Source organism: Bicyclus anynana, chromosome 20 (genome assembly GCF_947172395.1).
Source record: "Bicyclus anynana chromosome 20, ilBicAnyn1.1, whole genome shotgun sequence".
NCBI lineage: Eukaryota > Metazoa > Arthropoda > Insecta > Lepidoptera > Nymphalidae > Bicyclus > Bicyclus anynana.
The window spans coordinates 1,367,590-1,381,792 of NC_069102.1; the positions used below are offsets into that span (position 1 = coordinate 1,367,590).

The 14,203-nt window shown below is 38.8% G+C and overlaps 3 protein-coding genes across 3 annotated transcripts; 1 reads left to right on the forward strand and 2 right to left on the reverse strand.

Moving 5' to 3' along the window:
- Nucleotides 1-640: 640 nt before the first annotated feature.
- Nucleotides 641-5,044, reverse strand: LOC112047194 (uncharacterized protein K02A2.6-like). Its single transcript, XM_024084217.2, has one exon. The coding sequence runs from the start codon at nt 5,013-5,015 to the stop codon at nt 819-821; it is 4,197 nt and encodes a 1,398-aa protein (XP_023939985.2). The 5' UTR covers nt 5,016-5,044; the 3' UTR covers nt 641-818.
- A 5,652-nt stretch (nt 5,045-10,696) lies between these two features.
- LOC128199238 (uncharacterized) lies at nt 10,697-11,146 on the reverse strand. Its single transcript, XM_052887926.1, has one exon. It carries the CDS (start codon nt 11,144-11,146, stop codon nt 10,697-10,699), a length of 450 nt encoding a protein of 149 aa, XP_052743886.1.
- A 416-nt stretch (nt 11,147-11,562) lies between these two features.
- LOC128199239 (mucin-2-like) lies at nt 11,563-13,958 on the forward strand. Its single transcript, XM_052887927.1, has 2 exons — nt 11,563-11,592; nt 11,973-13,958. The coding sequence occupies exons 1-2, from the start codon at nt 11,563-11,565 to the stop codon at nt 13,956-13,958; spliced, it is 2,016 nt and encodes a 671-aa protein (XP_052743887.1).
- Nucleotides 13,959-14,203: the final 245 nt, after the last annotated feature.

Genomic DNA, 14,203 nt, shown 5'->3' on the forward strand with positions numbered 1-14,203 from the left:
TATAAAACCTTCATCATCCGTCTAAAAACGAAAGGTACTTTTTTAAATTTTTGTATAGAGTTTTTATGTCAGAAAAATGCTCAACATTTTATGAATAAAATTAACTTTGTGAGATAAAATATAATAAAAAAACATTTAATTCTTTAATTTTAATATTTTTGACAATAAATGTCAACCATTTATCTGTATCAGAAACACAAATATATTAATTTACTTTATTAGTAATACTGGCTGTTTTTGGTGCATTTGTCTAAAACGAACGCTAGTGTCAGCACTTCGTTATCTGTGCAAAAATGACAAGCGTATCAAAATGTCATCTTATTGAAACAGGCAAAGATGCAAATCATATATTATATTAATTTACTCTTCAAGGCAAATTAATTTTTAGAAAGTGTGTTCAAAGTGTGTTTCCTCGCAAATGTGTTATAAACCGTCGTATGACATACGTGCGCTTTGATAATTACAGCCTCTGCTTCCTTACTAAAGCTCTCGCCTACGGCTCGCCTCGGCTGTAATTTTCAACTTACCGCACTTATATCATAATGTTGGGTCTATTTTACTATTTTGGTTTTTCTGTTTTAATTCTGATGATTCTTTGTTTTTGAAATATATTGAGAGAGAAATAATAGTTACAACACGGTTTACCATACGCCATTTAATCACACAGAGAAAGATGACATAATTTATGTGACTACCTACAAATGTTAACCTAGCATACATTACACCTCCCTGCCAAATCTACTAAACCATTTGATTTACAAACTAAAAGAACTTATGAATTTAATGTACTATAATCCCTAATTACTTATCAACTAATCTTATTCTATTCTGAAACGTACCACTGGGTTACGCACTCTTTTGGGACGGTTCTCTACTACTGCTGTCGGTTGTGGTGACGGAAGAGCTGGAGGTGATAACTGCGTACTAGCGCTCGAAGGCAAATCCTTATGCATCTGCAACTCCTTCCCCACGACTATTTCCGATGCACCCTCTTCTGGCACCACTACCGACTCCTCGACAGCTACCTCACTCTCGGTAGAACTCAACTCCTTATCCGACATGGGACATGCGACATCGGATAACCGCGATCTGCGTCTGATCTGATCTACATGACGTTGCATCATTTTGCCATCCCCGTTGTCTACAACATACCTACGAGTTCCCTCTTGCCTACATATTTTACCCTTGACCCATTTTTCATTTCCTCCATACTCCCGAGTCCAAACCGCTTCCCCCTCGGCGAGCTGTCTCGTTACACCGCCAGCATATTCTACCTGCTTACGCTGAGCCTCTAGTACCCTAGTTTCCCGCTCTCTATTTGGTCTTAACAAATCTAACCTAGATCTTAAGGGGCGCTTCTGCAGTAACATAGCGGGCGTGTCACCTGTACTACTGTGCACGCTGTTTCTGTAGGCTAAAAGGAAGGTTTGTAAGGCAGCGTCTACATCGAGGCCATCTCTGTAAGCTTTCTTAATAGCCCGTTTACATAGTTTCACAGCGTTTTCTGCAGCGCCATTTGATGACGGATGATAAGCAGGTGAATATGACTGATTAATGCCATTATCTTTCAGAAATTTCATGAATTCATTACTTGTGAAGGGCGGTCCACGGTCAGAGATCACCTGGGTCGGTAAACCATATCTTGCGAAGGTCTCTCTAAGGATTTTTATAACTGCATGAGCGGTCGTTCGACTCATCTCAAAAATCTCTAACCATTTAGTACTGGCATCGATTACAACAAAGAAGGTCTTCCCTTTAAAAGGTCCGAGGAAGTCGACGTGAATCCTGCTCCAGGGTTCTAGAGAGGATGGCCAGGGGCTGGGTGAAGCTCGCGGCGGCGCCGGCGCCTCCGCTGCGCACGTTTCACATTTCTGACATACAACTTCAATATCATTATCTATACGTGGCCACCAGACATAACTACGCGCTAACGACTTTGTTTTAACAATACCCATATGACTGATGTGCAACTGTTTTAAAATTTCAGATCGGAGGGACTGCGGAATGACCACTCTGTAACCCCACATTATGCAACCGCGGTCAATGTATAGTTCATGGCGCCGGACGTAATACGGTCTTACTTCGTCATCTGGGCATTTCGTAGGCCAACCCGATTGCATATACAAAAATACCCTACTTAGAAGTTTATCTCGACTAGTGTTAATTCTTATATTGTCATTTGTCACAGGTAAGAAATTTTCAACAAAGTTCAAATAAGTCAACCCTTCTGTCCTACGGCATTCTTTTTTAATAAGAGGTAAGCGCGATAATCCATCGGCACAGTTTTCAGCCGATGTAACAAATTCAATTTTATAATTATACCCTGCTAACAGGATTGCCCATCTTTGTATACGTGACGCTGCCATCACCGGTATACCTGTTTTATGGCCAAATATAAAAGTAAGTGCTTTATGGTCTGTTCTCAAAATAAACTCCCGGCCGTACAAAAATTGATGAAATTTTTTTACACCATATATAATAGCTAATGCTTCCCTATCGATTTGTGCATATGCACGTTCAGCCGAGGTTAAAGTTCTTGATGCAAAAGCTATGGGCCGTTCTCCTTCCGGTGTGAGATGCGATATTACCGCCCCTAGCCCAGTGGAGCTGGCGTCAGCGGTGAGCACAAGAGGCAGATCCGGCGAGTAGTGCACCAACACCTCGCTTGAAACTAACAATCGCTTAATTTCTCTAAAAGCAGCCTCGCATCGTTCACACCAAACAAATTTATTTTTGGCGCGCAACAAATTGTATAAAGGTGCTAGAATAGTACTAACATTTTTAATGAATTTCGCGTAGTACATCACCATACCGATAAAAGCTCTCAACTGTGATACGTCGCTAGGTGCTGGTGTATCAACAATTGCTTTTACCTTATCCGGACAGGTATGAACCCCGTTCTTACTAATACAGTACCCTAAATAATTAATAGATTCGGCAAAGAAAACACATTTTTCTTTTCTTACACGTAAGCCGTACTCCTGTAATCTATCGAAAACTTTATGCAGGTTCGACGTATGTTCCTTGTCGTTTCTTCCCGTAATAATAATATCGTCAAGAAAAACACCTACCTGAGGCAAATCTGCAAATAATGCTTCCAATTTCTTTTGAAAAATGCCTGGACTCGAAGCAAGACCGTATACCAGTCTGTTATACATATATAAACCTTTGTGCGTCGCTATCACGCTATACTGCTTTGACTCATCCAGTTCAAATTGTGCATATGCTTGCGATAAGTCAATCTTACTAAATCGTTGCCCCCCGTTTACACGCGTTAATAAATCGTCGACTTTCGGCAATGGGTATCGATCGACTTCAATTAGTTTATTTAACGTGAGTTTATAATCAGCGCAAATCCGGATAGTTCCGTCTTTCTTAATTACCGGTACGATTGGAGTCGCCCAGTCGGAGCGGTCGACCGGAGTGAGGATGCCGTCCCTTACCAGCTGTTCTAACGCACGCTCCACTGGCTCACGCAGCGCATAAGCGAGTGGGCGCGCGCGCATGAACACGGGCTTCGCGTCCGCTCGCAGGCGGATGCTCACCCGGCCGCCGGTGAACCGTCCCAGGCCGTCCGCGAACACATTACAGTATCTGGAACTGAATTTTTCCATGTTAAAAACTTCCTCTACGATGCTATTAACAGAGCTCACGAAACTGGGTATTCTTACATTTAATTCAATTAGCCACTGTCTACCTAATAGACTAGTTTTGCCATTATTTATTACATACAAATCTAAATATTTTTTAGTCTGTCCATATCTTACTAGTGGTTTCAAAAGGCCCACGGGCGATATACACTCTCCAGTGTAATATCTCAATTGCAACTTACTATTAAATAGCTTTAAATCACTAAATTTTCTTTTATACAAATTATAACTGATACATGACACGGCACTGCCTGTATCACACTCCATCGTCAAATCCTGACCCTGAATATTTAACGTCACTTCTATAGGCTTACACTGCTGGATTGACAGATTATTTATGCAAGTACTAATTACCTCGTCACTATCCTCACTGTTATCACTGCCTGCAGTGGTAGAAGGGCCTTCTGTTACTTCTACCCGGTGCTGGTTTGCCAGATAAGGACAGACACGACGAAGATGACCTTGGGAGCCACAAATTCGGCAGAAGTATTGACGATATTTACAGGTGTCCCGGCCGCCGCCTTTATGGAATAGCCCACACACACTACAGCGATTGCCTTGCGCTGACACTGAACCTGTCAATGGGTTAACTGCCGAGCGGACGTCCGCGCGCACCCCCTGAGGGAATCCCGACTGACGCCGCCTGCCGCGACCGTCATCATCTACGCGCCGTGCCTCCGCCCCGCCACCCGGGGCCCGTCGACGTCCTGCGCCCGCGATGGCCTGACATTCTGCAAACTTGCTCGCGCCGCTTGATAGCCCTGAACTTGAACTCGGAGGCGCCTCCACGATAGCCGCGTTCTTCTCTGCCGCTTCTAAGCTCATAGCTAAACCGTACGCCTTCCCAAAATCCAACTTCTCTTCTGCGAACAACCGTTGACGTATCGTTTCGCTCGTGATGCCACACACAAACTGATCCCGCAAACTCTCTTCTAACCAATTGCCAAATTCGCAAGTCTTGGACAAACATTTCAATATAGCAACATATTCTGCTATACTTTCACCTTCCCTTTGCTTGCGATGTCGAAATTTAAACCTTTCCGCCAGTATACTTGGTTTTGGTTGTAAATGTTTTTCCAATATAACCGTTAGTTCACTGAAAGTTTTTGACGTGGGTTTCGCAGGTGTACACAAATTCACCAACAGTTCATAGCACTCGGCACCCATGACCGTTATTAATGTCGGAACATACAAGTCACTATCAATTTTGTTCACTTTAAAGTACTGTTCCAACCTTTCTACGTACAATTTCCAATTGTCCGAATGCATATTAAACTCGGAAATTTTACCGATCGACATTTTAACCACTTCGTCGCCACTGAAATATATTGAGAGAGAAATAATAGTTACAACACGGTTTACCATACGCCATTTAATCACACACAGAAAGATGACATAATTTATGTGACTACCTACAAATGTTAACCTAGCATACATTACAGTTTTCATTATTGATGACTGTAAAATTGTATACTTTCATGGTTTTAAAATACAAATGTAAAATGAAAATAAGTGAATAGGGAAATAAACAGAGTTACATTATTTTGTTTGCTGTGTAATATGTTGTGAGCTGGTAAAATAAATATAAATAAGTTATTTAGTGTAAATCATTCATTTTATTTTGAAAGGAAAAACCCATACAAACTCGGGCCCAAAAACATCAAACGATACAAAGCAGAAAATTGGCCTAGTACATATCAGAATACTAGCTGATGCCGCGCGGTTTCACCCCCGTAGTTCCCGTTTCCGTAAGAATGCGGGGATAATATATAGCCTACAGCCTTCCTCGATAAATGGGCTATCTAACACTGAAATATTTTTTTAAACCCGACCAGTAGTTCCTGAGATTAGCGCGTTCAAACAAACAGACAAACAAACAAACTCTTCAGCTTTATAATATTAGTATAGATTTAAGGAGCTCTTAAGAGGCCATTTTCAGAAACATCCACGTTGACTTAATCAGCTAAATTACTTGATATAGGTGCATTTGTGCAACTTTGCCATTAATTTGACACATTTTGTCAAAATTTTTAGGAAATCTGTCAGTTTGACAAAAATAGTCAGATCGTCAGTCATTTATTTTTTCCAAGAGTACTAAATCCAGATTTTTTTTTAAATTAGATGTTAGCTTTGTACATGGAAATTTCTGCAAAACTTTGAAACTGAAATTTTATATATGAAAATCACTTGGGGGGAAAATGGACTTTTCAAACTGCATTGATGTATCATAACATCAAACATGCTTGCATGAGCTTGTTAAGAGGATTTCAAATATATTTTTTTGTTTTTTTTTTGTATATAAATAGTATCCAAATTATTCAAGAAAATATCCTCCCCTATTCTCCGAATAATAAATTTTGAAAAAATTCTGAAGTTAGCTTTCTACTTTAAGATTTCCGGAAAACTTACAACCTTAATTTTTTAATATGAAGGTCACTTATGAGGGGCGAGATTAAACAGTGAAAAAAGTGCAAACTGCAAAAATTACATCAAAGAGCTTGATAAGAGGATCTCAAGCATATTTTTTTTTACTCTAAAATGAATAGCTTCCAAGTTGTTACAGAAAATAGACTATTCACGGTTATTTATTTATTTATCTCAAACTTACACTAACATAACAGGTTATCCCCAATTCACTAGTGTAGCTATATACAAATTAAAAATTTTAATAAAAAAAATACAACCGATTTCAAAACCTAAAAACGTACACACTAAACTAAAAAGCGAAAAATATCATCATAATATTTTCTACCTGCTGATCATTATGAAGCCGTCTCAGTCCAGAAGCTTAAAGACGTCTTCCAATGCGGTAGTAAATAGCTTCAGAGACATCATATCTCCCTGACGCACTCCTCGCTGCTTCTGGATTGGCCTCGTAGTCTGATTCTGAATACTAATAAACTACACTGTAACTACTGTAATAAGTTACGTTTACCCTTGATATCTTCAATGTAGTACAATTCCGATTGCTATTTAGGAATTCTATACGAGCCCTAATATCTTATAATTACAATTCTACGTAACATCGTTCGGAACCCTCTTTGCGCGAGTTTAACTCGCACTTGTCCGGTTTTTTTATTATTAGGTAGCCCCAAAAGAGATAGAGCTTGGCGGGAAAATTGAAGGAATGACATGTAACTGTCGTTTTATTTTCATTACTTTTATTGTTGGCTGACTTGACTATGACTGCCAACGACTATTTCATCACTTTCGCCCTAGTAGGGCAAAATACTTGATAAAAATTATTACTTGATGACTGGCTAAATGTATTCAAAGCCACATAGAAAAAAAAAAGAATAAAAAATCCTCTAAAGAAATAGCAATTGATCATTAAAGGGAATAACATAAAAAAACGCCTTTTAATTTTGAATTTAGAAGTAAAACTCAAAAGTTTTTAAATTGCAACAGAACTTATGACCATTTTGGGCATAGCTCATAAGTCACTGAACATAAAGCGCATAAGCTAAAGAGTTTAATTTATGACAGAGACATGATAGAAAAGTTAGATTATAAGTAATTTAGTACGAGGATACGTCACTATTGAATAATTTACAGTACCAAAATATGCTGATACTAACAAATTAGCATGAACTACTTAGAATTGAATATGAAAGTAAATTATTTTATTTGAAAATTAATTAATTTTCTTGATACGGCTAAAAGGTATAAAATGGGTGAAACTAAATTATTTTTAATTTAATGTTGTTCAAAGTGAGTATTTATTAATAGTGAAGACTCCATTGCAATAGGTCCAAATTACACTTATTATTTTTGGTTAAATCGTTCTTAACTCTATAATGAACACTATGCTCTTTTATTTAGCTATAATTTTGCTAACATCAAATGTAAGGCTGACTAAAACAAAAAATCTTGACGAAATATATATAGCTGATGTTTTTGAAAAAGCTAATATTGTACCGGATATTATACCAGTGGCACCCAATGCGGTATTAGAAGTGAGTTTGTTAATATCATTTATTATTATAAACAATGCTAAATGTAACGAAATGGATAAAAAAATTTAAAAAGCGGTCCTCCCGTTGCGTTTGAAGGCTTTGTTGCGCTGATCCTTCGCAAGATTTAAAATGCGTGTTCGAAGTGAATAAGAAATTGAAACTTAGTACCAAAGGCAAAGATTTAAAAGTTTCATTAGCTTACATTCTGACAAACAAAATTTACTATACGCACTGAAATCCGCTAACATGAAAGACGTGTTAAGATTGTGGTCGGTGATTTTCACATAATATTAGGTCTTTACCTATGAAAGTGCCGTTTTGCATGTATTTTTTAATTTTATTAATCGACGTAATCACCCATGCAATCAATATATCTTTTCCAACGCAGTGGCAGTTTATTGATGCCCTTCTTAAAAAAACAGCTGGATGGGAGGCAACAAATTGTGTACTGCCTCTCGGGTATTTAATTTTTTTTCGCCAAGAAGTTCTCCAAATTCTGGAAAAAGTTGGAGTCTGTAGGCGGAAGGTCTGGTGAGTAGGGCGAATGACGGAGCGCTTCCAACCCCAGTTCTGGCAACTTGAAGATCGTGTGGTTGCGCGTTATCGTGCAGGAGCAGCAATTGACCAATGTTGGTTGGAGATGTGCCAACTTTTCCATCATTGTGTTCAGTTTTCAAAGAACACATCTGCAGTAATGCTCATCCTGTTCGATAAGAAGCTGTGATGAATCACACCACGCTAGAACACCAAACAGTGACCATCACTTTTCTTGGGGTATAGGATCCATTGCTTGCGCTTGCGGTTATCAAACAGAATCCATTTTTCATCGCAGGTAACAATGCGGTTCAAAATTCCTTCATTTGTATGTCTGTTGAGCAGTGCAACTCACGTTTCGACGCGTACTTTGCGCTGGCGATCATTGAGTTCGTGGGGAACCCATTTGTCATTCTTTTTTTACCTTGCCAATTTGACGCAAATGGACCAATATTGTTTTGACGCGTCGAAAGCTGCTGTTAATTTAGCCGTAGATTGTGTATCATCCACTTTCACAGTCGCCTTTAATTCGTTATTGTCAACCAAAGTCTTCGGACGACCGCGAGGTTAATTTTTCAGGTCAAAATTCCAGGAACGGAACAGTGCAAACCAATAATAGGCAATAGGTGGAGCGTTGGTTTGTAGTGTGAGCTCCGTAAACGTCAAAGATGTTGCGTGCCGTTTGTGCTGCGTTGCTGCCACGACGGTACTCATATTCCATAATTACTCGAATATTTAATTTGAAATTAGAATTCTGAGATGATCCACGTTGCAATATCGAAGTTTTGGGAAATAATCGGCGTCAGTAATGAAACTTGATCCTCAAAAGTTTCTCCTCCTTACGGTTTTGCAGATATCGCACTTTGTAAATTTTTGACACGTTTTTTGGTTTATAAAATGCCAAAACTCTAGAAATTGCTAGCGGGAGGCTTTGGCCGTGGCTAGTTATCACTCTACCGGCAAAGACGTGCCGCCAAGCGATTTAACGTTCCGGTACGATGCCGTGTAGAAACCGAAAGGAGTGTGGATTTTACAAGTTAGACCACTTGCATCATCACTTACCATCAGGTGAGATTTTAGTCAAGGGCTAACTTGTAAAGAATAAAAAAAATTAATTCCATTTCGTACTGAATAAATTATTTATTTATTTTTAGTACAGCGGCTGATGCCATGGGGTTAGGATCCCGGGAACTTGTATTTAAGCTCCCTTAGGCACCTCTTGCATGATGAAATATAAAAAAAAATTATATCCATATATTACCTTATCATTTTCCGAGGTTCAATGGTGCTTTTTATTTACCAATCACACTTCAATAACAACAAGACCAGATTTTATATATTTAAAATTATATTTTACAGGCAAAGTTTGACGACTCTGATGTAAAATTAGGAAATAACATGCACTCAAAAAAAATAAAAAATTTACCTTTTATAAAATGGGAAGTTGAGCCTGAATGCCATTATACCTTTTTAATAATTGGTAAGTAAATACAAGGACCGTTGGGAAGGTCTCTAACCAACAGTAGACATCGGCTGATTAATTGATTTATTGATTGATTGAATATTATGTCAAATATTGACATAACAAAATTTAAACATCTATAGTACGATTATTAATTCCAGTCAGTAAGATGACAAATGCAACTGGCACTGAAATGTCATTTTACTAGTAAAATGACATTTCAAAGACAGTTGCAGTTGGCGGTAATTAATCCGCCGACTATTAGTAAACTAAAAACGTAGTGAGAAATACCTATTTTGGATCCAAAAACCCTTGATATATAATTAACAAAAATTGAGCACGATTAAAATAACATAAGAGAAACTAAAAAAGACGTAATAATCTCATTTAATATACACAGAAATCTCCAAGACTGTAACTAAAATATAATTTCACAAGTTACCTTTCTTGAGAATATTATATTATTGTTAACCTTAGTCAATCAAAATAATTATCACTTAATTTTTTATTCATCTGTCACTATTCATCTTTTATATACCTGTCGTATGTCACAAATTCATTTAACATAATAAAATGTCTTACGATTCAACCCATTCATGTTCATTTTAACTTCGTTTGAAGACACAATGTACAGTTTTGAACTACTGTTTTGATCTTTCATGCTTTGGTTCAATAAAGAAAATATTACATCATCTAATTCTATTTACAGCTATCTAATTACAGCTTTTCTAACATGTCGTATATTTCTTCACAGGTCCTGATATTCCTTCCGCAAAAAAGCCTATATTTCGTTCATACCTCTTGACATTGTATGTTAATATAGCTAATGTAGATTTAAAATCTGGCTTCGAAATGGCAACCTACTTCCCATTCAATCCAATGGCAGGCGATGACTTGCAGAGATTCATTATGCTACTGTACAGACATAATCAATTACTTGACACTACAGACGAGAACCTATTAAAGTAAGCTAGTTTATTAATTAGGTATTAATTGTTTAACATGACTGTTACGAAAATAAACAAAATAATAATTTCTTATTGCAGCCTCCAAATCGATCGTCTGAAGTTCTCAGTTGCTGATTTTGCAAAACACTACAATCTCTCAGATCCTGTCGCGGGCAACTTCTTTACTTGTATATTTTCATCAGAAAATCCCTCAGTTTCACCAACAGATGTGCCTCCATCTGTTATACCACCAGCTTTGCCATCTGATACAACACCTCTAACGCCCTCAGTTTCACCAACAGATGTGCCTCCGTCTGCTATACCACCAGCTTTGCCATCTGATGCACCACCACTAACACCCTCAGTTTTACCATCAGATGAGCCCTCATCTGCTATACCACCAGCTTTGCCATCTGATGCACCACCACTAACACCCTCAGTTTTACCATCAGATGAGCCCCCATTTGCTAAATCACCAGCTTTGCCAACTGATACACCACCAACTAAATCTACAGTTACGCAATCAGGATTACCGCTATCTGCTACACCATCAACTAAACCCTCAGTTACATCCTCAAATACATCACCATTTACCATGCCATCAACTATAACTTCGTTTGGGTCTTTTCGGTCAAAAAGACCTTTCAGGCCATATACGCGTTCACGCAAGTTTCGTAGGTCGTCAGATGAGAGGTCTGATGAATCATCAGAAGAGAGATATTAATTATGACAGATCTTGAACTATTATGTTGTTCACTCAATGAAATCTTTAATGTCCAATAAATGATGTGACATAATGCAGTGTATTTTTTTTACTATAAATATGATGATGAATAAACTTTTTAGTACACATACAAGATAATATTATAATAGAACAAATACACAATAAAATACACAAAGGCAGCCTTACTCGTATTACAAAATAAACGTTGCTTACGAACAAGTCACAAACAGATGATAATTTACAAATGTGTTTCTCCTTTGCTGACGCTATTATAGTTTTACACACAAAAATGACTGCAACTTATAAAAATATCTTTGGAGTATAGCGCTATAGATGAAGAAATATAACAGTTCTGTTATTCTCAAATTCTGAAATAATAATAATAAATAATATTTTGTTTATTATTATTATTATTTCAATTAAAATTATTAATTTGCTTTTGTTGGTACGCTAGACAATAATAATTATATTGAGCATTTTGGGGACGATACTAATTTTAGATGTCTTCATATGGCTAAGGCGCCGCAATGGGAAGATTGTTTTATAAATTTTGTGTTTTTCAAATAAATATTTTTATAAGCATTGTTTAAAAATAAAAAAAATAATAAATGTATTAAAGGTATATATTTTTAATAATGTATATTTGTTAAAAAGTTGAAAAAAGAAATGAGAGAATAATAACATGTTATAAATCTTTAGATAACTACCAGGATATATACACCGCCAACTATTACAACGTCAGATACACCACCAGTTGATAAATCGTCAGATACGCCGCCAACTGCTACAACGTCAGAGACATCGCCAACTGTTACAACGTCAGACACATCGCCAACTATTACAGCGTCTGACACACCGTTAACTATTACAGCGTCTGACACGCCGTCAACTGTTACAGCGTCTGATACACCACCAACTGTTACAGCGTCTGATACACCGCCAACTGTTACAACGTCAGATACACCGCCAACTGTTACAACGTCAGACACGCCGCCAACTGTTACAACGTCAGAGACACCGCCAACGGTTACAACGTCAGAGACACCGCCAACTGTTACAGCGTCTGATACACCGTCAACTGCTACAACGTCAGAAACACCGCCAAGTGTTACAACGTCAGCGACATCGCCAACTGTTACAACGTCAGACACATTGCCAACTATTACAGCGTCTGACACACCGTCAACTGTTACAGCGTCAGATACACCGCCAACTGTTACAACTTCAGATACACTCCGAACTGTTACAGCGTCTGATGCACCACCAACTGTTACAGCGTCTGATACACCACCAACTGTTACAACGTCAGATACACCGCCAACTGTTACAACGTCAGACACGCCGCCAACTGTTACAACGTCAGAGACACCGCCAACGGTTACAACGTCAGAGACACCGCCAACTGTTACAACGTCAGATACACCACCAGCTGATAAATGGTCAGATACGCCGCCAACTGCTACAACGTCAGACACATCGCCAACTATTACAGCGTCTGACACACCGTCAACTGTTACAGCGTCTGATACACCACCAACTGTTACAGCGTCTGATACACCGCCAACTGTTCCAACGTCAGAGACACCGCCAACCGTTACAACGTCAGAGACACCGCCAACTGTTACAGCGTCTGATACACTGTCAACTGTTACAACGTCAGTAACACCGCCAACTGTTACAGCGTCTGATACACTGTCAACTGCTACAACGTCAGAAACACCGCCAACTGTTACAACGTCAGACACATTGCCAACTATTACAGCATCTGACACACCGTCAACTGTTACAGCGTCAGATACACCGCCAACTGTTACAAGTTCAGATACACCGCAAACTGTTACAGCGTCTGATACACCACCAATTGTCACAGCGTCTGATACACCGTCAACTGTTACAACGTCAGAGACACCGCCAACTGTTACAACGTCAGACACGCCGCCAACTGTTACAACGTCAGAGACACCGTCAACTGTTACAGCGTCTGATACACCACCAACTGTTACAGCGTCTGATACACCGCCAACTGTTCCAACGTCAGAGACACCGCCAACCGTTACAACGTCAGAGACACCGCCAACTGTTACAGCGTCTGATACACTGTCAACTGCTACAACGTCAGAAACACCGCCAACTGTTACAACGTCAGACACATTGCCAACTATTACAGCATCTGACACACCGTCAACTGTTACAGCGTCAGATACACCGCCAACTGTTACAAGTTCAGATACACCGCAAACTGTTACAGCGTCTGATACACCACCAATTGTCACAGCGTCTGATACACCGTCAACTGTTACAACGTCAGAGACACCGCCAACTGTTACAACGTCAGACACGCCGCCAACTGTTACAACGTCAGAGACAACGGCAACGGTTACAACGTCAGAGACACCGCCAACTGTTACAGTGTCTGATACATCGTCAACTGTTACAACGTCAGACACGCCGTCAACTGTTACAGCATCAGAGACACCGCCAACTGTTACAACGTCAGAGACACCGCCAACTGTTACAACGTCAGAGACACCGCCAACTGTTACAACGTCAAAAACACCACCAGCTGCTGTACCATCCAACACACCACCAGCTTCTATATTGTCCTCCTTTAGACCATCAGCTATACTGTCATATATCAAGTCACGTATTCAGTCATATTTGCCGGCACGGTCTTATAGGTCGTGAGATTAATCATTATCAGAAGAGTGATGTTACTAATACAAATGATCTGTAATATGTATGTTGTAACACTTGAATAATTAAATGAAATGTAATATCGAATAAAATCTCCTGATATTTATTTTTTAATTTATAAAACTATATATTTTATTTATTTTATAAAATTCCTATTCCCCTCCAATTATTTTGATGTATGACAATATTCCAATGGGTGGGGACTGGGGTTCCAACCCATAGTTCTCGCAGTTTAG

Excerpts from the sequence above, each read along its gene's own strand:
- LOC112047194 (XM_024084217.2), bottom strand. The coding sequence starts at position 5,015 with ATGGTAAACCGTGTTGTAACTATTATTTCTCTCTCAATATATTTCAGT.
- LOC128199238 (XM_052887926.1), bottom strand. The coding sequence starts at position 11,146 with ATGGTAAATGGTGATGTATTTGAGGATGTAACTGAGGGTTTAGTTGAT.
- LOC128199239 (XM_052887927.1), top strand. The coding sequence starts at position 11,563 with ATGACTGCAACTTATAAAAATATCTTTGGA. Across the intron at positions 11,593-11,972 it reads CTTATAAAAATATCTTTGGA|ATAACTACCAGGATATATAC; the intron begins GTATAGCGCTAT and ends ATAAATCTTTAG.